The following is a 25,095-nucleotide window of genomic DNA, read 5'->3' on the forward strand; positions in this document are numbered from 1 at the left end:
GAGAGAGCTGCTTGTTGGTGAGGGAAGGCCGAGAGAGATGCTTGTTGGTGAGGGAAGGGCGAGAGAGATGCTTGTTGGAGAGGGAAGGCCGAGAGAGATGCTTGTTGGTGAGGGAAGGGCGAGAGAGCTGCTTGTTGGAGAGGGAAGGGCGAGAGAGCTGCTTGTTGGAGAGGGAAGGGCGAGAGAGCTGCTTGTTGGAGAGGGAAGGGCGAGAGAGCTGCTTGTTGGTGAGGGACGGGCGAGAGAGCTGCTTGTTGGTGAGGGAAGGGCGAGAGAGCTGCTTGTTGGTGAGGGAAGGGCGAGAGAGCTGCTTGTTGGTGAGGGAAGGGCGAGAGAGCTGCTTGTTGGAGAGGGAAGGGCGAGAGAGATGCTTGTTGGAGAGGGAAGGGCGAGAGAGCTGCTTGTTGGTGAGGGAAGGCCGAGAGAGCTGCTTGTTGGTGAGGGAAGGCCGAGAGAGATGCTTGTTGGAGAGGGAAGGGCGAGAGAGATGCTTGTTGGAGAGGGAAGGGCGAGAGAGCTGCTTGTTGGTGAGGGAAGGGCGAGAGAGCAGCTTGTTGGAGAGGGAAGGGCGAGAGAGATGCTTGTTGGAGAGGGAAGGCCGAGTGAGATGCTTGTTGGTGAGGGAAGGGCGAGAGAGATGCTTGTTGGTGAGGGAAGGGCGAGAGAGATGCTTGTTGGTGAGGGAAGGGCGAGAGAGATGCTTGTTGGAGAGGGAAGGGCGAGAGAGATGCTTGTTGGAGAGGGAAGGGAGCGAGAGCTGCTTGTTGGTGAGGGAAGGGCGAGAGAGATGCTTGTTGGAGAGGGAAGGCCGAGAGAGATGCTTGTTGGAGAGGGAAGGCCGAGAGAGATGCTTGTTGGAGAGGGAAGGCCGAGAGAGATGCTTGTTGGAGAGGGAAGGCCGAGAGAGATGCTTGTTGGAGAGGGAAGGCCGAGAGAGATGCTTGTTGGAGAGGGAAGGCCGAGAGAGATGCTTGTTGGTGAGGGAAGGGCGAGATGCTTGTTGGAGAGGGAAGGGCGAGAGCGATGCTTGTTGGAGAGGGAAGGGCGAGAGAGCTGCTTGTTGGAGAGGGAAGGGCGAGAGAGCTGCTTGTTGGAGAGGGAAGGGCGAGAGAGATGCTTGTTGGAGAGGGAAGGGCGAGAGAGAGATGCTTGTTGGAGAGGGAAGGGCGAGAGAGAGATGCTTGTTGGAGAGGGAAGGCCGAGAGAGATGCTTGTTGGAGAGGGAAGGGCGAGAGAGCTGCTTGCCGGTTGTTCCCCTTCTGGATGGAAAGAAGGTTTGTGTTGGAATGTTGTGGACATTTGCCCCTGCTGAGTTTGTGTGATCTTGAGTGAAATAGATCAGTCTTTGTTTACACACACACACACACACACACACACACACACACACACACACACACACACACACAGCTTTGTCTTACTATAATCCTATTTTAACCTGTAAACCTCACCCTGTAAACCTCACCCTGTAAACCTCACCCCGTAAACCTCACCCCGTAAACCTCACCCCGTAAACCTCACCCCGTAAACCTCACCCCGTAAATCTCACCCAAACTCCTAACCCTAAAATAGTGTTTTTACAAGTGAGGACCGGCAAAATGTGTACTCACACACACACACACACACACACACACACACACACACACACACACACACACACACACACACACACACACACTGCTTACTCTCGTTTTGTTGTATCGGGATCTTGTTGGTGTCCTTGGGTCAGGACTGTCATTCAAACTCACATGCTTCCTGTCAACCCAAATGGGCTGGACAATGACAGTTCTAGGAATCTGGCAACCCATATGTTTTTATTTGGTGAGTGTGAGGGCCATATTTAAGATAAGATAGGCTCTACAAGGTGCTTAATAATAGAAGACAAACAGACAGACAGACAGGCAGACTCACCACCGCCAGACAAATAAAACAGACAGACACCCTTCAGGCAGACTCACCACCCTCAGACAGATAAAACAGACATGCAGACTCACCACCCACAGACAGACAGACAGACAGACAGACTCACCCCTCAGACAGACAGGCAGACAGACACACTCACACCACAGACAGACAGGCAGACAGACTCGCCCCACAGACAGACAGACAGACAGACAGACAGACAGACAGACAGACAGACAGACAGACAGACAGACAGACAGACAGACAGACAGACAGACACTCACCACCCTTAGACAGATAAAAAATCAGACAGGCAGACAGACAGACAGGCAGACACCCCTCAGACAGGCAGACAGACAGACAGACAGACAGACAGACTCACCCCTCAGACAGACAGACAGACAGACTCACCCCTCAGACAGACAGACAGACAGACTCACCCCTCAGACAGACAGATGTTCCATATGGGGCTCAGCTCTGCTCCTTGTCTAAATCCATATGCCCCTGGTGGGGGGCTGAAGGGCAGGTCCCCCCCAGGGGAGGTGTTGGGAGGTAAAGCCCTTAAGGCTCTACACCCCCCTCCACCCTGCCCGTTATGTACCCCCCCCCTCCACCCTGCCCGTTCTGTACCCCCCCCTCCACCCTGCCCGTTCTGTACCCCCCCCCCCTCCACCCTGCCCGTTCTGTACCCCCTCGCTGCCCGTTCTGTACCCCCCCCTCCACCCTGCCCGTTCTGTACCCCCCCCTCCACCCTTTCCGTTCTGTACACCCCCCCCTCCACCCTGCCCGTTCTGTACCCCTCCCCCTCCACCCTGCCCGTTCTGTACACCCCCCCCTCCACCCTGCCCGTTCTGTACCCCTCCCCCTCCACCCTGCCCGTTCTGTACACCCCCCCCCCTCCACCCTGCCCGTTCTGTACACCCCCCCCTCCACCCTGCCCGTTCTGTACACCCCCCCCTCCACCCTGCCCGTTCTGTACACCCCCCCCCTCCACCCTGCCCGTTCGGTACCCCCCCCTCCACCCTGCCCGTTCTGTACCCCCCCCTCCACCCTGCCCGTTCTGTACCCCCCCCTCCACACTGCCCGTTCTGTACACCCCCCCTCCACACTGCCCGTTCTGTACACCCCCCCTCCACCCTGCCCGTTCTGTACACCCAGAGCTGCTTAGCTCATTGTCACAGCAATCTGCCACCACCTAAGTCTCCCTCCTTCCATCCCTCCCTCCCTCCCCCGTCATCACCCCTGATAGTTGATCTAGGTTATCATAGCTAATGATTTAAGCTGTTGGTCTGGATCTATAGAATAGAAAACGTTTTAGCCCTGATTCTATCAACTGCAACACTCATCAGCTCTGAAGATGAAGTAATGTCTGTTGTGTGTCGGTTATTTAGCCTGATTTTAATTATTTAATGAGGTGATTTTATCACTGTAAGACTTTATAATTAATCCTTCTTCAACAAGTCATTTGATTGATTAAGTCTGTTATGTTTGATTAGGCAACATTTACAGGGTTGTATATGAATAAAACTACATTAATTATTAATAATGAATAAACTACAAATAAATAGTAAGTAATGTTCACACTATTAACACATAGCATTTTTCATAGTTTTTAAACATGTATAATCATTTAGTGTTTAAAACATTTATAATGGGTTATCAATGAACGTTGTGTTTGCGTTGGGTTGTTAACATTGTATTAGTGTTGGGTTTGCGTTGGGTGATGTTTTAGTGTTGTGTTTGCATTGTATTAGTGTTTGTGTTGTGTTAATGTTAACTAAATGTTTTCCAGTGGTTGTGTTTGCAGTGTGTTAACGTTGACTAAATGTTTTCTAATGGTTGTGTTCTCAGGAGGTTCTCCAGACGGTGCCCAAGTTCTGCTTCCCCTTCGATGTGGAGAGGTAGGATTCTGTCCCCTGTTCCCTTGTTAAGTCCTGTACTCTGTGTGTACACACACACACACACACACACACACACACACACACACACACACACACACACACACACACACACACACACACACACACACAAAAATCATATTTATTAGAAACTGGAGAGCTGTGTATGTGCCACATAATGGAGCTCAGCTACAGGGGAGTCTGCTGTTAACCCCCTATCTGCTGTTAACCCCCTATCTGCTGTTAACCCCCTATCTGCTGTTAACCCCCTATCTGCTGTTAACCCCCCCCTACTCTGCTGTTAACCCCTATCTGCTGTTCTCCCTGCTCCTTTCTCTGTGCTCCCTGCTCTGTGCTCCCTGCTCTGTGCTCCCTGCTCTGTGCTCCCTGCTCTGTGCTCCCTGCTCTGTGCTCCCTGCTCTGTGCTCCCTGCTCTGTGCTCCCTGCTCTGTGCTCCCTGCTCTGTGCTCCCTGCTCTGTGCTCCCTGCTCTGTGCTCTCTGCTCTGTGCTCCCTGACAAACCCAGGCCAGGCTACCATCGTGCGTGTGCTTTTGAGCTTGTTTGCCTGACTAAGTGTGCTTTTGCATGCATGTGTGTCTATCTGCGTATATGTGTGTCTGTATCAAGCGTTTATCATTGTCTGAATAACTATATCTCTAGACTTGGTATCAGTCTGATGAATAACTATATATCTAGACTTGGTACAAGTCTGATGAATAACAATATCTCTAGACTTGGTACCAGTCTGAATAACTATATATCTAGACTTGGTACCAGTCTGATGAATAACTATATCTCTAGACTTGGTACCAGTCTGATGAATAATTTAATCTCGATTTGGAAAGTAGCCATCTGTAGAGGATTCTGCTCTTATTTTGCTTCCTGGAGAATGACATGTGAAAAGTGCTGTTTTTTTTTTAGCTTGGAGGACACACAAGCTTAACTGCTGCCATCTAGTGATGAAACTGCATGAGAGAAAACAGACCCAACTCTCACCCACTCAACAGTCAGGGACATATATAGAATGGTTTCGTAGTGATCTTGTCCTTCTAGTTAGCGTTAGGTTGAGACACTTAGTGCTAGGTGAGTAGTTAGCCACTTTAGACAAAAAATGTCCTTATTTTAATAAGAAACAAACAGATTTAGTTCTCTCACTGACTCATTGTTCTAGTACTGTAGGTTTGTAAAGGATTAAACATAATGGAAAAAGTGTTATGTTGAACAATGTTCTCTGTGTATTGCTATCACCAAGTCAGTAGTGCTTGGCCCTTCTGTATAAATATCTTGATAATAATATGTTCTAATGAGGTTGTTGTTTCTCTCTGCTGTTATAATGTGCTAATACAGTATTCTGGTTAGCTGAGAACTCAGACCATCACATGTTCACAACTCATTTCCATGATTCTCTGAAACACTTGATGAATGTCCCATGTTGTTCCCAATTCATGGATTGGTATATCTGTTCCGTAGGTGACTGTGTGGTAATACTGTAGTACATGTGTTGTGGTAATTGGTTGTGTTAATGGTGTGTTGTCTCTGTCCCCTGCGTGCGTGTGTACGGTGACTGTTCTCAGGGTTTCCCAGAGTCAGGTGGGCCAGAACTTTACCTTTGTGCTGACGGACATCGAGAGCAAGCAGAGGTTTGGCTTCTGCAGACTCACGTCCGGCTGCCGCGTCTGCATCTGTCTGCTCAGGTACGACACATACGACTTAAAAATAGTACATTTTAACAAGGCAGCTTATTCTGTACCTACTGGCCGATTGATCAATCAGTAACGCAAATTAAGTATTATTTTTAGAAATGAATTTTGTCACAATTATCCAACGTATGAAGAAAGACATGTTTATTATCGTTAGTTATTCATAAATAAATACAATTTAAAGTTGTAATATCCTCACTTCACTCTTTATAATATGCAGATTACGTGTCTTAATTGATTGTGGAGACGGTGAGGTTTTGGAAGTGAAAGAAACTCAAATATAGATGATGAAACTGTTTCTTTGGAAGCAATATGCATCTGAGTGTTAGCCTCTTGAAGTTAGTCAGTTACAGAATACTAAACTCCTGAACTCCCTATTCATTTGGTCCCTATAATATTATTCATTTAGTTATTTTATCCAGGACAAACAATTGAAGTACAACCTATCAATGACAACTATAAAGTATTGTTTTAGTAGTAGACCGAAGGTTGTACTTTCAACTCCCTCTCGAGATATTGTTTAGCACAGATTTATCTAAAATATTATTTAATCTTTTATTATTGCACAGAAAGATATCTAAGTAAAAAATAAATTTGAAAAATGTTTTATTTATTTTAATAGGACCTTTTAAATTAAACCACATTTTATGTTAACAGTTGACAATGTCCTTTTAAGAAGAAACATTTAATTAGTAAAACAGTATAGTTGAATTAACCACAGGAGTAATGGGAATTTGCACAATAAAAAAAAATACAAAAATTGGGGGATATTGACGACAGTCGCAGGGTTTATCTTGTTCTTGATGAGCTGCTGTTGAGATGAGCTGCACCCCCCCCCCCCCCCCCCCCCCCCCCCCCCCCCCAACTCTCCCGGACAGCCAGCACCATGCCCTTTGTTTCTCTCTCTTCTCGTTATTCAGCTACTGGCACAGAAGCACGGCAAAGGAAGCCGCTCGGCCCATAATTATGCATGAAGCCTCGCTGCCAATTAGCAGAGACTCCCATGCCCCTCTTTCTGAGTCCTACATGCTAATTCATTTGACATATGATGTATACAATTCATTATGCATTCTGAGTAGTTTGCATGGCTTGCTTCATTCATCATAAGAAATGTATAGAAAGTTTTTATTCGTGTGTGTGTGTGTGTGTGTATGTGTGTGTGTGTGTGTGTGTGTGTGTGTGTGTGTGTGTTGTGTGTTTTAAAGACTTAACATTCTCTGTTTTTGTGGCCTGTTTTATTTATGTTTGCCTCTTAAATAGACCCACTGTGTGGGGAAAAAGATTAGTGAAAATATTTTAAAACATAATAACAAAGTTGCATATTTTGGATATCTCATGGTTTATACATGTGAAATATGTACAAATGTGATTTTTCACATCAATGACAGAGAGTAAAGACCTGGTCCCAAGTTTATTCTGTTGTTTTTTGGGAAGTAGTTGCTAATTCTTAGATAAACAATCCAAGTTGTGATCATATTGAATAATATGTTTTAACGTATGTTGTGATCATATAAAACAGATAGAAACAAATTTAGACGATCAACAAGGTCCCTGCGAAGATATTTCTAGCTAGCTACCTTCATTTAAAGTGTTTGTTTCCCGCATATAAAACAAAAGTAATTAAAACCATTTGGTTCTCTGTGATTGTTGAAGTGCTGGGACTATAAAATTGTCACCTATGCTTACACAAGGAAGTGGCTTAATGACTAGGACAGTTTTACATGGCCAGGGCTTTGTAGTGCTGCGACTAAAGCCCAGGTCAAAAGGGCCGTGCTACCTTCAGGCCAAAACCTTTTTAAAGAGGTACAATGCTTCGATTTTACAATCTTTCTTCCTTCCCCTCGACCCCCATCCTCCGCCTCCTCTTCTTTCCTTTGGTAATTCTCTCACATTTAGGGAGAAACCGCCTTCGGACATGTGAGAGAGGTCGCTGATGAAAAAGGCGGTTTCCTTGATTTTATTTGGCGGCTGAGAATTGGGTTCCCTTTTAGGGAAGTTAGCACTCCCGTTAGTGGTCACTGAGCGGGACGCCGGAGGGCATTTCCTTCCCAGTACTTAACCTCTAACCCGGGAAAGTAAAGGTGTAATCAAATCTTCCAGTGAGCCAGCTACAAGGTGCAAGTTGACTGGGTGTAGAGGGAGATTTAAGACCCATCCAGGGAATAGGAATAACACACAACAGGTACTTTATGGCAGCAAACAGCGGAGACGCGGCTACGTCGTTAAAAACGTGTAGTTTACTAATCACATGACAACCTAGCCAAAGATATATACACATATTTATTTGCCCTGAAATGGATTGAGAGATTGCAGTTGGTTTATATTGATAATATCCCAACCCCAGAAAACATAACTCTCATCTCTCTGTTGTAATTTGTTTAGTTGGTAATTACATCATTTATGTCCTTACAAAAACACCAGTTAATTGATTTGAGCTTTTAGATAATATTTGTCTTCAACAGAATTATAATAAAGAAGATTTGATCACTTCCACTGCTAGCTTATATCTTCTGACCATCCCCGTGTGTGGTGTGAGAGTTGATAGAGAGTCTGAGGGGTCGTGTTGTGGTAGGGGATACAGTATGAGGGGTCGTGGTAGGGGATACAGTATGAGAGGTCGTGGTAGGGGATACAGTATGAGGAGTTGTGGTAGGGGATACAGTATGAGGGGTTGTGGTAGGGGATACAGTATGAGGGGTCGTGGTAGGGGATACAGTATGAGGGGTCGTGGTAGGGGATACAGTATGAGGGGTCGTGGTAGGGGATACAGTATGAGGGGTCGTGGTAGGGGATACAGTATAAGGGGTCGTGGTAGGGGATACAGTATGAGGGGTCGTGGTAGGGGATACAGTATGAGGGGTCGTGGTAGGGGATACAGTATGAGGGGTCGTGGTAGGGGATACAGTATGAGGGGTCGTGGTAGGGATTACAGTATGAGGGGTCGTGGTAGGGATTACAGTATGAGGGGTCGTGGTAGGGGATACAGTATGAGGGGTTGTGTTGTGGTAGGGGATACAGTATGAGGGGTTGTGTTGTGGTAGGGGATACGGTATGAGGGGTCGTGGTAGGGGATACGGTATGAGGGGTCGTGGTAGGGGATACAGTATGAGGGGTCGTGGTAGGGATACGGTATGAGGGGTCGTGGTAGGGGATACGGTATGAGGGGTCGTGGTAGGGGATACGGTATGAGGGGTTTTGGTAGGGGATACAGTATGAGGGGTCGTGGTAGGGGATACAGTATGAGGGGTCGTGGTAGGGGATACAGTTTGAGGGGTCGTGGTAGGGGATACAGTATGAGGGGTCGTGGTAGGGGATACAGTATGAGGGGTCGTGGTAGGGATTACAGTATGAGGGGTCGTGGTAGGGGATACAGTATGAGGGGTCGTGGTAGGGGATACAGCATGAGGGGTCGTGGTAGGGATATCAGCATGGGGGTCGTGGTAGGGGATACAGCATGAGGGGTCGTGGTAGGGGATACAGCATGAGGGGTCGTGGTAGGGGATACAGCATGAGGGGTCGTGGTAGGGGATACAGCATGAGGGGTCGTGGTAGGGGATACAGCATGAGGGTCGTGGTAGTGGTAGTAGGGGATACAGCATGAGGGGTCGTGGTAGGGGATACAGCATGAGGGGTCGTGGTAGGGGATACAGCATGAGGGGTCGTGGTAGGGGATACAGTATGAGGGGTCGTGGTAGGGGATACAGTATGAGGGGTCGTGGTAGGGGATACAGTATGAGGGGTTGTGGTAGGGGATATAGTATGAGGAGTTGTGGTAGGGGATACAGCATGAGGGGTCGTGGTAGGGGATACAGTATGAGGGGTCGTGGTAGGGGATACAGCATGAGGGGTCGTGGTAGGGGATACAGTATGAGGGGTCGTGGTAGGGGATACAGTATGAGGGGTCGTGGTAGGGGATACAGTATGAGGGGTCGTGGTAGGGGATATAGTATGAGGAGTTGTGGTAGGGGATACAGCATGAGGGGTCGTGGTAGGGGATACAGTATGAGGGGTTGTGGTAGGGGATATAGTATGAGGAGTTGTGGTAGGGGATACGGTATGAGGGGTCGTGGTAGGGGATACAGTATGAGGGGTTGTGAGTGGGCCACAGATTAATTGGTTTACTTTGTGAGTATACAGTACTTTGAAGGGACATATGTGTTTTAAAACAGCTGGAGAGATAACCAAGCCCCCACACACAGTGATGGATGTCTCTCTATCGGGGACTTAGGAAACACAAACAGGTCTAAGCCGCTAACTGGGGAGAGGAGCAGTGCTTACTGACATAGTTTCATTTAAGAAAAAAGAAACGCATACCACAGAAAAACCTCAGGCAAGATGTAGTCCAATAGCCCTATCTGGGTATCACGATGAGTTGTGGTTCGCTGCTCTGTGCTACACCAATCATTTCTTTGTCTCTAAAACAAAAGATTACAGCCTGGTCATTAAGGAGTGTGATGGTTGAGAGGGATGTGAGGCCTGACGAAGGAGAGGCTGACAGGACACATGAGGAGAGAGCGAGAGAGGCCTATTTAAATAAATCCTCACATGGGATATGTAAGGGTTTAGTGTCCAGGAGCCTATCTTCTTAATCAAAGGGCAAGAGGAGACTGATCATGACTATTTCAGTGACCTGCTCAGATTTTTTAGTTTTTTATGTGGCATTTTTTGGTTGAATTTATTAACTTCAACACACCCACATCTCATAGAAATATCCATTGCTTGTTTGTTTGGCAACATGGGCATATTTATCTCTTTAGGTTTCTGTTTTTAAATGTCCGGTCAGCATGTGAATTTTGTAGATAACACAGGCATGTTGCGTTTTGTGTTTCGACTGTGTGTGACCTGATTACGGTGAGATCTTCATGCGGACATCAGAATATTGGCCTGTGAAGAAGCTGATCGTTCCAGGTTAATGGTCACTCAGGCCCCTAATGGCTGCGCTTGGCTGCACTTGCCCGGGAACCGCCCTGTCATTGGTCCCTTGCCGATTTAGCGATATTAAAATTTGCATTAGGTTGACTTTGTTTTCTTGTTTTGTGTTAATTCCAGTCTGCAGAGCAGCCAGTGACCCATGCCCTGAGAACTACCCAGCATCCCCCTGTCTCTACAGGACTTCCATGGCTAATAAAAGTCCCTCAGCCAAGCCCTACACACACACACACACACACACACACACACACACACACACACACACACACACACACACGTTTTACTGGGGATTACAAATCAAACATTTTATTGTAATCTCTTTAGAATTATTTTGTATTAGCCTACTACATTAGTCATCTTAGAGACAGTATTTTACTGAAAGTTTCATTGTGATTTTATTTGGTGGTTATTTTTTGTTAGCCAGGTAGCCGTTTCAGTTTAACAACCAACTTTTGTTAATGCATAATACCCACACAATTAGTTCAATTTAAGTTTAATTTTGACCGTATTCATTCATTCATTCATTCATTTGTTCTTAATTTCATCCTTCATTCAGTTAGTGAACGTTAATGAAGCATCTATTTATTTGTTGAAGTGCAGATTGATAACGTTTTCCACTGTCATTATGCCAGACATTTTCTAAAATACAAAGCTGAATGAAAATGTAATAACTCACTTCGATACCCCACCACATTTTTTTAATTATTTGATTGCATAACATTATAAATTAACTGAGCTCTCTTTTCTGAGCAACCTTCAAGCCAAAACAAAATGCTGGCCACATTCCACCTCAAAAGCAAGTCAAATATCTCCGCCAAGAACGTGTCAATCTTATCAAGAGAGACATATTGCAGATGCTTCTGGCTTCTGGTGGGTGGATTTTGCCATTAGCCATAACACAAACACTACAGTATAAATTATTTTTAGTTTGTTCATTTTATTTATTAATTTGCCATTAATTAGGTAAGGAAAAACCAGAAGGAATGTCTATTTGAAAATGTGTAAATAGGTGGTGGGGTAGTGCTTCTCTCCCTCTGTGTCTGCGTCTGTGTGTTGGCTGGGGTTGAGCCTGGGCTGTGCATCTGTGATCAGTATGCTTGTAAACCATGGCATCCCTCCTCCTCCTCCTCCTCCTCCTCCTACCACAGCTCTCACTGGCCCAGTCATGTTGGGTTGAAGAACTAAAGCCCGTCTCTACCTTCCTTCCTCACTTCCTTTAACCTAAAGACTTGTCTCTACCTCCTCTGCCCACCACCTTTAACCTAAAGACTTGTCTCTACCTCCTCTGCCCACCACCTTTAAACAGCAGACACGACAGGAATGTGTAAAATGCAAAGCCCCCAGAATAAGAAGAATGTGTTGATTAGATGTACTGTATACTATTTTACCCACAGCAGTAGGACTATACACTGGCTGTGTCCATAGCTCACTGGCTGTGTCCATAGCTCACTGGCTGTGTCCATAGCTCACTGGCTGTGTCCATAGCTCACTGGCTGTGTCCATAGCTCACTGGCTGTGTCCATAGCTCACTGGCTGTGTCCATAGCTCACTGGCTGTGTCCATAGCTCACTTCTGTTTGTGTTTTTATTCATTATTTAGAATTCTGGCTTGATTGTAAACATGTGTATTTTGTGTTTCTCTCCGTCTCTCAGTTATTTGCCATGTGTTTCTCTCCGTCTCTCAGTTATTTGCCATGTGTTTCTCTCCGTCTCTCAGTTATTTGCCATGTGTTTCTCTCTGTCTCTCAGTTATTTGCCATGTGTTTCTCTCCCTCTCTGTTATTTGCCATGTGTTTCTCTCCCTCTCTGTTATTTGCCATGTGTTTCTCTCCCTCTCTGTTATTTGCCATGTGTTTCTCTCCCTCTCTGTTATTTGCCATGTGTTTCTCTCCCTCTCTCAGTTATTTGCCATGTGTTTCTCTCCGTCTCAGTTATTTGCCATGTGTTTCTCTCCCTCTCTGTTATTTGCCATGTGTTTCTCTCAGTTATTTGCCATCTGTTTCTCTCCCTCTCTCAGTTATTTGCCATGTGTTTCTCTCCGTCTCTGTTATTTGCCATGTGTTTCTCTCCGTCTCTCAGTTATTTGCCATGTGTTTCTCTCCGTCTCTCAGTTATTTGCCATGTGTTTCTCTCCGTCTCTCAGTTATTTGCCATGTGTTTCTCTCCCTCTCTCAGTTATTTGCCATGTGTTTCTCTCCGTCTCTCAGTTATCTGCCCTGGTTTGAGATCTATTACAAGCTCCTGAACACGCTAGCAGATTACCTAACCACAAACCAGGTAAGAGCTCTGTACACTGCTTCTTTAAGACATGTGGCATTTAATAAGACTCAGGTTAGAGAGAGAGAGAGAGAGAGAGAGAGAGAGAGAGAGAGAGAGGTGTGTGTCAACTCTTGATGATTTACTGGAAAACAACAAACCGTTTAGGAATACACACATGAACATGCACACACATACAATCGTGTTTACACACGCACTTCGGCTAACTATTTCCCCTGACAATAAACTGAAGGGGAGGAAGAGAGCATTGAGGAGGAGGGAGGAAGAGGGAAAAGGAGAAAGCATTGAGTGGGAGGAAGAGGGAGAAGGAGGGAGCATTGAGGAGGGAGGAAGAGGGAGAAGGAGAGAGCATTGAGGAGGAGGGAGGAAGAGGGAGGAGGGAGCATTGAGGAGGAGGGAGGAATAGGGGGAAGGAGAGAGCATTGAGGAGGAGGGAGGAAGAGGGGGAAGGAGAGAGCATTGAGGAGGAGGGAGGAAGAGGGAGGAGGGAGCATTGAGGAGGAGGGAGGAAGAGGGAGAAGGAGAGAGCATTGAGGAGGGAGGAAGAGGGAGAAGGAGAGAGCATTGAGGAGGAGGGGGAAGAGGGAGAAGGAGAGAGCATTGAGGAGGAGGGAGGAAGAGGGAGTAGGGAGCATTGAGGAGGAGGGAGGAAGAGGGAGAAGGAGAGAGCATTGAGGAGGAGGGAGGAAGAAGGAGAGAGCATTGAGGAGGAGGGGGGAAGAGGGAGAAGGAGAGAGCATTGAGGAGGGAGGAAGAGGGAGAAGGAGAGAGCATTGAGGAGGAGGGAGGAAGAGGGAGGAGGGAGCATTGAGGAGGAGGGAGGAAGAGGGAGAAGGAGAGAGCATTGAGGAGGAGGGAGGAAGAGGGAGAAGGAGAGAGCATTGAGGAGGAGGGGGGAAGAGGGAGAAGGAGAGAGCATTGAGGAAGAGGGAGGAATAGGGGGAGGGAGAGAGCATTGAGGAGGAGGGGGAGGAAGAGGGAGAAGGAGGGAGCATTGAGAAGGAGGGAGGAGGGAAGAGGGAGAAGGAGAGAGCATTGAGGAGGAGAGAGGAAGAGGGAGAAGGAGAGAGCATTGAGGAGGAGGGAGGGAGAGGGCATTGAGGAGGAGGGAGGAATAGGGGGAGGGAGAGAGCATTGAGGAGGAGGGAGGAAGAGGGAAGAGGGAGAAGGAGAGAGCATTGAGGAGGAGGGAGGAATAGGGGGAAGGAGAGAGCATTGAGGAGGAGGGAGGAAGAGGGAGAAGGAGAGGGCATTGAGGAGGAAGAGGGAGAAGGAGAGGGCATTGAGGAGGAGGGAGGAATAGGGAGAAGGAGAGGGCATTGAGGAGGAGGAGGGAGGAAGAGGGAGAAGGAGAGGGCATTGAGGAGGAGGGAGGAGGAATAGGGGGAGGGAGAGAGCATTGAGGAGGCAGGGAGGGAGGGAGGAAGGGAGGAATAGGGGGAGGGAGAGAGCATTGAGGAAGAGGGGGAAGCACTTTGAGATATCAGCTGATGTACGAAGGGCTATATAAATACATTTGAATTGATTTGAGCATTGAGGGAGGTAGAGAGAGCATTGAGGAAGAGGGGGAAGCACTTTGAGATATCAGCTGATGTACGAAGGGCTATATAAATACATTTGATTTGATTTGAGCATTGAGGGAGGTAGAGAGAGCATTGAGGAAGAGGGAGGAAGGGATTGGTTGTGAGCTGGAACTAAGGAGTGCCATCGGTGTGCTGTCATGTACTTCCTCAACACGACTGAGGAAGGCATGAAGGGGGCCGAGCCTCCCTAATATACACACACACACGTAGGGTCAGAGGGCACAGGAAACGGACCATGTCATGCAACATTTCAACCAATCGGGAGTGCTGACCTTCATTAGCTAACCGTCAGAATCTTGACCTCCTGCTTCTCTAATATTTGATTGTTTATTCTATTTGTATTTTTAGTTATTGTATATTATATACTACTTACTTCTCAATGCTCTCTCCTAGTTTATATGTTATTCAACAGAACAATGTCTGGGTTCTTTGAATGGTCCTACTGAAATCTCTGGTCAGTTGAGTGGATCTGAACTACATTAGTGTAAATACATTTATGGATGAATGTGTTTGACGCATGTAATTTCCAGTCAAAGCAAAAGGAGAGCACAAGTATAAAGGCTATTTTCTGTAAAATAAAAACTCCTTTGTTTGTGTGAACATTTCTGTGTTCATCTTTATTTCTGCTCTGAAGCGGAGAGATCGAGAGCGAGCGAGTAAGAAAGAGAGAGAGAGTGATTCAGAAAGAGAAGATGGATGAGGTGTGTGTGTCGGTGTGCATGGTTTGGTTTATATTTACCCTGCCGTAGCAAGGCGATGGAGGGACGTTGACAGATGAGGGTTTAGGACCAGGGGTAAATGAAGTGTTTCCTCAGGCTCAGCTCTGTTACTGACCATGCGTGTGAGCATTCAGCATCTCATGACAGGAGGCTGTTCAATCGTGTCTCTCACACACACACACACACACACACACACACACACACACACACACACACACACACACACACACACACACACACACACACATATATATATATATATATATATATATATATATATATATATATATATATATATATATATATATATACATACACACACACACACACACACACACACACACACACACACACACACACACACACACACTGTTAAAGCTCCACCATTGAAAGCTGCCAATCAGAGAGACAAAAATGGTCTTGAGACAAAAATGTTTTTCATATACAATTAACTGTGTCTTAGTAACTATGTCTTAGTAACTTAGTCTTAGTAACTTAGTCTTAGTAACTATGCAACTTAGTCTTAATAACTGTCTTAGTAACTCTGCAACTTAGTCTTAGTAACTATGTCTTAGTAACCTGTCTTAGTAACTACAGTGCCTTAAGAAAGTATTGGGTGGTGGATCATTCTTGATGGACACGGGGAAACTGTTGAGCATGAAAAGCCCAGCAGCATTGCAGTTCTTGACACACTACCGTACCCTGTTCAAAAAGCACTTAAATATGTTGTCTTGCCCATTCACCCTCTGAATGGCACACATACACAATCCATGTTTCAAGGCTTTTAAAATTCTTCTTTAACCTGTCTCCTCCCCTTCATCTACACTGATTTAAAGTGGATTTAACAGTTGTCATCAATAAGGGATCAAAACTTTCACCTGGATTCACCTGGTGTTTTGTATATATATCTGACACACAATTTTACATTTGGATAATTCTTATTGTGGTGTGTTTTGCAGGAGAATGAGCTGAATGACATGCTGAACTCTCTGTACAGTCTGCCGGTGCCAAAGCCTTTCACACCCGTCAACCTGAGTGTGGTAGGTACAGCAGGACTCCTGGAGAGAAGAGGGGGAACGGAGGGGGAACGGAGGGGGGAGAGGAGAGGGGGAACGGAAGGGGGAGAGGAGAGGGGGAACGGAAGGGGGAGAGGAGAGGGGGGACGGAAGGGGGAGAGGAGAGGGGGAACGGAGGGGGAACGGAGGGGGGAGAGGAGAGGGGGAACGGGAGAGGGGGAACAGAGGGGGGAGAGGAGAGGGGGAACGGAGGGGGGAGAGGAGGAACGGAGGGGGGAGAGGAGAGGGGGAACGGAGGGGGGAGAGGAGAGGGGGAACAGGAGAGGGGGAACGGGGGGGGGAGAGGAGAGGAGAGGAGAGGGGGAACGGAGGGGGGAGAGGAGAGGAGAGGGGGAACGGAGGGGGGAGAGGAGAAGGAGGGGGAACGGAGGGAGGAGAGGAGAGGGGGAACGGAGGGGGGAGAGGAGAAGGAGGGGGAACGGAGGGGGGAGAGGAGAAGGAGGGGGAACGGAGGGGGGAGAGGAGAAGGAGGGGGAACGGAGGGGGGAGAGGAGAACGGAGGGGGGAGAGGAGAAGGAGGGGGAACGGAGGGGGGAGAGGAGAAGGAGGGGGAACGGAGGGGGGAGAGGAGAAGGAGGGGGAACGGAGGGAGGACAGGAGAGGGGGAACAGAGGTGGGAGAGGAGAGGAGAGGGGGAACAGAGGTGGGAGAGGAGAGGGGGAACGGAGGTGGGAGAGGAGAGGAGAGGAGAGGGGGAACGGAGGTGGGAGAGGAGAGGGGGAACGGAGGTGGGAGAGGAGAGGAGAGGAGAGGGGGAACGGAGGTGGGAGAGGAGAGGGGGAACGGAGGTGGGAGAGGAAGAGAGAGAGTTAAAGGAGAGCCAGGATAAGGAAGATAGGAGTGAGATAAGTGAGGAGAAGTGGCTGACACTTTGTTTAGAAACACAAGTGGTCTGTGGGATAAGCCTTAGCTAGACGTCTGTTAGCCATAATGGCCGCTTTCGCAACTCATCATGTCGCCTAGTTATCACGGGCAGAAACATCCTAACAACCAACTGGCCGTCAAACACAGGTCTTGTTTTACTTACGCCTGACACTATCTCACAGAGGATTACTGGACAAATATAACACTTCTTTTTAAATCGCTCCTTTTCCATAACTGTGTCTTAAAGGGGCAATCTGGAGTTGTTACATAAGAATGTAACTTCTTAATGCCTCAGGAGCTTGGTTTAATGGTCGTCCCCCATCAGAACCCAAAATATAAGCTTGTTTTTCTCCAATGTTTGTAAACAAAGTCAATGTAAGAAAACACTATATAGCCTCACAAAGTTTTTTTTTTTACTATAATTTTTATGTCATGGATTATCACTTATTGCATCAGTAGCTCTGTCTATGAATTAGAAAGTGATTACATTTCTCCAGCCCCATCTCTCAGCTTTTTACCGAAACAGGGGCGGGGCAGGGCTTTGTTATTGTTTCAACTGCTAATTGTCGCTTTAAATTGATGGGGAAAATAGAGGTTTTTAGTCTCTATTTGTTATTCTGCATGATTACTGTATTGTGTTGTAAGAGAAGGCAGCTATTCTTTACAGTAGACTAAGACTTAAAACAGGTAGCCTCTCCTTGGCTGTAATAACTAAAGGTTATACAATTATACAGTTCAATTTATTCCAGTTGTCTTTTATTAACCAATAAATACATTGATAAGAAAGAAAGGTTAAGTTGGATTGTGAAGCATCATGAGGAGGAGGAATACAATTTATTCTGTTAGTTTTTAGTCTGGCACGCTTTCAATAAACCTTTATTTTTCATTACCAAGGTTAATGGAGAAAACACCCCGAGGGGAGAGGTCAGGGTTCAACTATTAAATTGATGACGCAGAATCTTCCACAACATGTTGTATTTTTATCATGGCTGCCAAGAAACAAAAGCCAGATCATTGTCCCCTTTCAAGTGTGTATTCTGTTTTGCTCTCTATCTCTCTCTCTCTCACTGTGAAGACATCACTGTTGCATATAGCCACTGGGCAAGTACTGAAAGATGCACCAAGCCAGCAGCCGGTGAGTGCAGGAGAAGAGTGAGTGAACGAAAAATGAGGGAGGAGAGAAAGAGCGATGTTAAAACCGCTGCTGCTGCTTCTCTAACCGCATGGGAGCTGAGGCTTTTACAATTTGGCCAAATAAGCCTGTCTGTCTTTTAAAATCTCACCAAAAAAACAACCTATCCTGGGCCTTGGAGTCGGGTTTCTTCTTCTCTGGAAAACAATCAAACTGAGTGAATGATTAATGGTGTTCCATTGTACTGTAGTCTCTTCCCGAGTATCAGAAGTCTTTTTTATGGTGCATGTTTAAAGCAAAGGCAATTGTGCTCAGAAAGTCTCCTTGATGCCTATCCCGTTAACCCACATTTCATGTTTTTAGATAAACATCGCTTTGAAAAAAATTACAGATAAGCAAACAAACACACACACACACACACACACACACACAGAGCGAGGGCCTGGGACTGATGGAACTGAACTGAGGACACGCAAACAAATGTGCGTGTTCTCAATGATTGTGCTGTGCCATGGGTTTATCAAGCAACAATAATCCACCATTAAAATATCACAGCCTCCAAAGCAGAACATAGTGACCCACTACTCAACCGTAGAAAGCAGGCTGCATCATTCATGTAGGTGAATTGTCATCAGGAAGTGTTTGTGAGCACTGTAGATTTACCTTTGGTCCTTTTTTCCAAGTGAGCTGTTTTATGGGTGTTGTAATTTTGACCTGTGCTTGGTGGTGGTTTCTGTCGTTTCTCTCTTCTAAGGAGTCAAAACGCCGGGGTTATCTGGAGTGGGATTTAGTGTGTGTGTGTGTGTGTGTGTGTGTGTATGTGCTTGTATGAATGTGTGTCTGTCATCATATGGCGTGTGTAATAACATCTGAAATAAAGAGTGTCATTTAGTGTGTGTGCAGTCTATGCTCTCCTACCTGCTCTGTCCCCCTCTCAGGCGTCTTTGATCCAAACAGTCAACCTGCTCTGGTTTCCCAAAGTGAGACAGGCAGCTCTCTGATCCTCTCAGAAACCTGTGTGTGTGTGTGTGTGTTTGTGTTTTGCTTGTACCCTTTAATACTGAAATAAAGACTTTGTTTCCTGCCAGAGAGCTCACCTCATCTTGAATCTATAGGGATCAGGTGTGTTTGCGTGTGTGTATCAGTGCTACCCTCCTAGCTGTCTGTACAGATGGAAGCTCAATAATTCCCACAGAAGAATAGATGAGGATTCATAAGTTTTCTCTCTCTCTCTCTCTCTCTCTCTCTCTCTCTCTCTCTCTGAGTGACATGCTACTCTACACATTGCTGACCCTGTCCCCTCTCTCTCTCTCTCTCTCTCTCTCTCTCTCTCTCTCTCTCTCTCTCTCTGTCTCTCTCTCTCTCTCTCTCTCTCTCTCTGAGTGACATGCTACTCTACACATTGCTGACCCTGTCCCCTCTCTCTCTCTCTCTCTCTCTCTCTCTCTCTGTCTCTCTCTCTCTCTCTCTCTCTCTCTGAGTGACATGCTACTCTACACATTGCTGACCCTGTCCTCTCTCTCTCTCTCTGTGTGTGTGTTTCCTCAGCACTCCTACTTCATAACACCAGATATCAACGGCCTGCCCACCATCCCCGAGAGTGTAAGTCAACCATCCTGCCCCAGATCTAGAGCCTGTTGGATGAAATGATCAATGAAATGTATTTATACACCGAACAAAAATATTAACGCAACATTCAACAATTTCAAAGATTTGACTGAGTTGCAATTCATATAAGGAAGTCCGTCAATTGAAATAAATTCATTAGGCCCTAATCTATGGATTTTACATGACTGGGAATACAGATAGGTGTCTGTTGGTCACAGATACCTTAAAAAAAGGAGGGAGGGGCATGGACCAGGAAACCAGTCGGTATCTGGTGTGACCACCATTTGCCTCATGCAGCACGACACATCTCCTTTACATAGAGTTAAAGCTGATTGTGGAATGTTGTCTCACTCATCTTCAATGGCTGTGTGAAGTTGCTGGATTTTGGCAGGAACTGGAACACCAAACATGCTCAATGGGTGACATGTCTGGTGAGTATGCAGGCCATGGAGGAACTGGGACATTTTCAGCTTCCAGGAATTGTGTACAGATCCTTGTGACATGGGGCCGTGCATTATCATGCTGAAACATGAGGTGATGGCGGTGGATGAATGGCATGACAATGGGCCTCAGGACCTCATCACGGTATATCTGTGCATTCCAATTATATATTGCCATCGATAAATGCAATTGTGTTCGTTGTCCATAGCTAATGCCTGTCCATACCATAACTCCACCGCCACCATGGGGCACTCTGTTCTCAACGTTAACATCAGCAAACCTCTCGCCCACATGATGCCATACACGTGGTCTGCGGTTGTGAGGCCGTCTGGACGTACTGCCAAATTCTCTAAAATTATGTTGGGAGGCGGCTTATGGTAGAGAAATTAACATTTAATTATCTGGCAACATTTTTGGTGGACACTCCTACAGTGAGCATGCAAAACTTGAGACGTCTGTAGCACTGTGTTGTATGACAAAACTACATATTTTAGAGTGGCCTTTTATTGTCCCCAGCACAAGGTGCACTTGTGTAATAATCATGCTGTTTAATCAGCTTCTTGATATGCCACAAAGGGGCAAAGGGGAAATGTTCACTAACAGGGATGTAAACAAATTTGTGCAACAACATTTGAGAGAAATAAGCTTCATGTGTGTATGGAACATTTCTGGGATCTTTCATTTCAGCTCATTAAACATGGGACCAACACTTTACATGTTGTGTTTATATTTTTGTTCAGTGCAGTTGGAGAGTGCTGTGAAATACTGTAAACAAATGACCTACATTCGTGAAATGTGTTACTTCCTGGGCTCAAGGAAAAGAGACATACATCCCTACTGCTTTGCGAAGTGGGTAGTTCTCAAGTCAAACTTTATTTGTTGTGAACCAGAGATCAACAAATGTTAAAGCAGGTGCAGTGAACTGCTTGTGTTTTCTAGTTCCAGCAGTGAATGCTTGTGTTTCTAGTTCCAGCAGTGAAATGCTTGTGTTTCTAGTTCCAGCAGTGAAATGCTTGTGTTTCTAGTTCCAGCAGTGAAATGCTTGTGTTTCTAGTTCCAGCAGTGAAATGCTTGTGTTTCTAGTTCCAGCAGGGCAGAGTACCAGGCGGTGGCCGGCTAGTGACAGTGTCTAAGGTGTAGGGCAGAGTACCAGGCGGTGGCCGGCTAGTGACAAGTGTCTAAGGTGCAGGGTAGAATTTGCAGTGGGTCTAGGTTGTCGTGTAAGGTGGAGGTTATATGGAGGTTAACTAGCCTCTCAAAGCACTTCATTATGACAGTAGGGAGTGCTATGGGGCAGTAGTCATTTAGTTCAGGGCCCACGTCAGGAGCACACAGTCCTGGTGAGCGGCGGGGGCCCACGTCAGGAGCACACAGTCCTGGTGAGCGGCGGGGGCCCACGTCAGGAGCACACAGTCCTGGTGAGCGGCGGGGGCCCACGTCAGGAGCACACAGTCCTGGTGAGCGGCGGGGGCCCACAGTCCTGGTGAGCGGCAGGGGCCCACGTCGGGAGCACACAGTCCTGATGAGCGGCGGGGCCCACAGTCCTGGTGAGCGGCGGGGCCCACAGTCCTGGTGAGCGGCGGGGGCCCACGTCGGGAGGCTCTGTGTTTCTTGTCCTCGAAGCGTGTGAAGGTGTTTTAGCTTTGTCTGAGAGAGAGGGGTCTGTGTCCGCGATGTGGCTGGCTTTCACTTTATAATCCATCATTGTCTGTAGTCCCTTGTCAAATAAGTCTTGTGTCTGAGCCATTGAGCAGTCTGAGCAGTTAGAGTCACGACTGTCTTGTCTCTCTTGCCCACCCCCTCCCCCCTCCCCTCCAGAGGAACCTGACAGAGTATTTTGTGGCGGTGGACGTCAACAACATGCTACAGCTGTACGCCAGCATGCTGCACGAACGACGCAGCATCATACCTCAAGCAAGCTTAAGCACTGTGAGTACCTCTTCATTAGCACTGTGAGTACCTCTTCATTAGCACTGTGAGTACCTCTTCATTAGCACTGTGAGTACCTCTTCATTAACACTGTGAGTACCTCTTCATTAACACTGTGAGTACCTCTTCATTAACACTGTGAGTACCTCTTCATTAGCACTGTGAGTACCTCTTCATTAACACTGTGAGTACCTCTTCATTAACACTGTGAGTACCTCTTCATTAACACTGTGAGTACCTCTTCATTAACACTGTGAGTACCTCTTCATTAGCACTGTGAGTACCTCTTCATTAACACTGTGAGTACCTCTTCATTAACACTGTGAGTACCTCTTCATTAACACTGTGAGTACCTCTTCATTAGCACTGTGAGTACCTCTTCATTAGCACTGTGAGTACCTCTTCATTAGCACTGTGAGTACCTCTTCATTAACACTGTGAGTACCTCTTCATTAGCACTGTACCTCTTCATTATACGCTCTACAGGACGGTACAGACCCCTGCGTTAAACTGCAGGACGGTACAGACCCCTGCTCTAAACTACAGGACGGTACAGACCCCTGCTCTAAACTACAGGACGGTACAGACCCCTGCTCTAAACTACAGGACGGTACAGACCCCTGCTCTAAACTACAGGACGGTACAGACCCCTGCTCTAAACTACAGGACGGTACAGACCCCTGCTCTAAACTACAGGACGGTACAGACCCCTGCTCTAAACTACAGGGCGGTACAGACCCCTGCTCTAAACTACAGGGCGGTACAGACCCCTGCTCTAAACTACAGGACGGTACAGACCCCTGCTCTAAACTGCAGTACGGTACAGACCCCTGCTCTAAACTACAGGGCGGTACAGACCCCTGCTCTAAACTGCAGTGATGGAAAAAGTACCCAGTTGTGATACTTGATTTAAAGTGTAGATGCTTTAATAGAAAAATATTCAAGTAAAAGTTAAATTCATCCATTAAAATACAACTTGAGTAAAAGTCTAAAAGTATTTGGTTTTAAATATACTTAAGTATAAAAAGTATAAATCTCTTGAAATTCCTTCTATTAACCAAAGCAGACGGCACCAGTCCTCCAGATCAGAGGCAGTAGGGATGACCAGGGATGTTCTCTGTTTAGTGAGTCCACCAGATCAGAGACAGTAGGGGATGACCAGGGATGTTCTCTGTTTAGTGAGTCCACCAGATCAGAGGCAGTAGGGATGACCAGGTATGTTCTCTGTTTAGTGAGTCCTCCAGATCAGAGGCAGTAGGGATGACCAGGGATGTTCTCTGTTTAGTGAGTCTACCAGATCAGAGGCAGTAGGGATGACCAGGGATGTTCTCTGTTTAGTGAGTCCACCAGATCAGAGGCAGTAGGGATGACCAGGGATGTTCTCTGTTTAGTGAGTCCACCAGATCAGAGGCAGTAGGGATGACCAGGGATGTTCTCTGTTTAGTGAGTCCTCCAGATCAGAGGCAGTAGGGATGACCAGGGATGTTCTCTGTTTAGTGAGTCCACCAGATCAGAGGCAGTAGGGATGACCAGGGATGTTCTCTGTTTAGTGAGTCCTCCAGATCAGAGGCAGTAGGGATGACCAGGGATGTTCTCTGTTTAGTGAGTCCACCAGATCAGAGGCAGTAGGGATGACCAGGGATGTTCTCTTGATAAGTGTGTGAATTAGACTATTTTCCTGTCCTGCTAAGCATTCAAAATGTAACGAGTGCTTTTGTGTTTCAGGGAAAATGTATGAAGTAAAAAGTAAATTTTCTTTAGGAATGTAGTGAATTAAACGTATTAGTTGTAATAAAAAAAAGTACTTTAAAGTGTTTTTACTTAAGTACTTTACATCACCGTTAAACTACAGGAACATCATGGGAGTAGTAAAGTAAAGTGTCTGATTAAACATGGCATTCCTCATCGATATTACAACACTACATCAAACTTAATATCTCAATGTTTTTTTTACGGTTTACACACACGTGCGCACGTAGACAGAGTTCAGTGGTCCATCTCCAGTCCCTGACAAGCGGTAAAGCCAGCACTAAACCAGGATTATATTTGACTGTTTCTCTTAAAGCTGCTACGTTTTAATGGCCGACATGCCCTAAATTATCTGTTATTAGACGCTCTAACTCTCTCCCAGTTTATTATCTGTTATTAGACTTTTACTTTCTGCCGTAGTTGGAGTAGAGCTGCTGGGTGTGAGGGAGTGGATCTCTCTGTGCTTCTTATCTCCGTGGCTGACAGCAGAACCAAATGTTTATGACAGGGAGAGGGAGAGGGAGAGCAGGAGTGATGTCATCCACAATCCTATCTGTACCGTTCTGCAGCCCGGGACGCGGACCGCCGGGAGGGGGGACGGGGGGGGACGGTCGGAACCCAAGGTCTCCCTGAGGATGGAGTGGAGGGATCCGGGGGAGGTGTAGAGAATTACCCAGCCCTTGGAGAATTTCACCTCTCTTCCCCTTTCTCCTCCTTTCTGCCTCTCCTCTCACCTATTCTCTCCCCCCCTCAGAACCCCAGCCGCTCTCCCTCTGGCTCCAGGGGTTACAGGGTGTAAATTATCAGAGCTGCGGGTGACGGCTGTTTTCTTAGCAGACGGATGGAAGTGATATTCTGTGTGATTTAGAGTTTTGTGACAAGACAAACTGAGGTTTATTTAACTGATATGTAAGACGCCCATCACTAGACCTCCACCTCTCTATAAGCCTTTTATCCTTTAAAGTCCTCTGTCTGTCCGTCTGTCCGTCCATCCATCCCTCCCTCTGTCCAGCCATCCAATTATTATTATTAGTGTGTGTGTGTCTGTTAGTCCGTCCCTGGCATGACTTTTAAAGAAGAGAGCGAGGAGGCATCCAGCTGGCCCCTACTACCACTCTCCCTCGGAGAGACAGAGAGACCGGGAGCTGGATGAGAGCGAGGAGGCATCCCAGCTGGCCCTACTACCACTCTATCGGAGGACAGAGGACAGAGAGAGCGAGGAGGCATCCAGCTGGCCCCTACTACCACTCTCCCTCGGAGAGACAGAGAGACAGAGAGAGAGCGAGGAGGC

The 25,095-nt window shown here is 46.8% G+C and overlaps 1 protein-coding gene across 1 annotated transcript in view; it reads left to right on the forward strand.

Moving 5' to 3' along the window:
* Positions 1-2,397: 2,397 nt before the first annotated feature.
* The window catches only part of LOC115187971 (DENN domain-containing protein 1B-like), a gene marked incomplete at its 3' end in the record, with an annotated part of 47,266 nt that continues 24,568 nt past the window's right edge, over positions 2,398-25,095 (forward strand). Inside the window, exons 1-8 of the mRNA XM_029747061.1 lie at positions 2,398-2,406; positions 3,751-3,800; positions 5,373-5,492; positions 12,634-12,703; positions 15,965-16,045; positions 18,021-18,080; positions 19,626-19,679; positions 21,945-22,055. Of these exons, the coding sequence (XP_029602921.1) occupies positions 2,398-2,406; positions 3,751-3,800; positions 5,373-5,492; positions 12,634-12,703; positions 15,965-16,045; positions 18,021-18,080; positions 19,626-19,679; positions 21,945-22,055 (555 nt within the window). The remainder of the gene's footprint in view (positions 2,407-3,750; positions 3,801-5,372; positions 5,493-12,633; positions 12,704-15,964; positions 16,046-18,020; positions 18,081-19,625; positions 19,680-21,944; positions 22,056-25,095) is intronic.

This window comes from Salmo trutta, unplaced genomic scaffold (assembly GCF_901001165.1).
Source record: "Salmo trutta unplaced genomic scaffold, fSalTru1.1, whole genome shotgun sequence".
NCBI classification, from domain to species: domain Eukaryota; kingdom Metazoa; phylum Chordata; class Actinopteri; order Salmoniformes; family Salmonidae; genus Salmo; species Salmo trutta.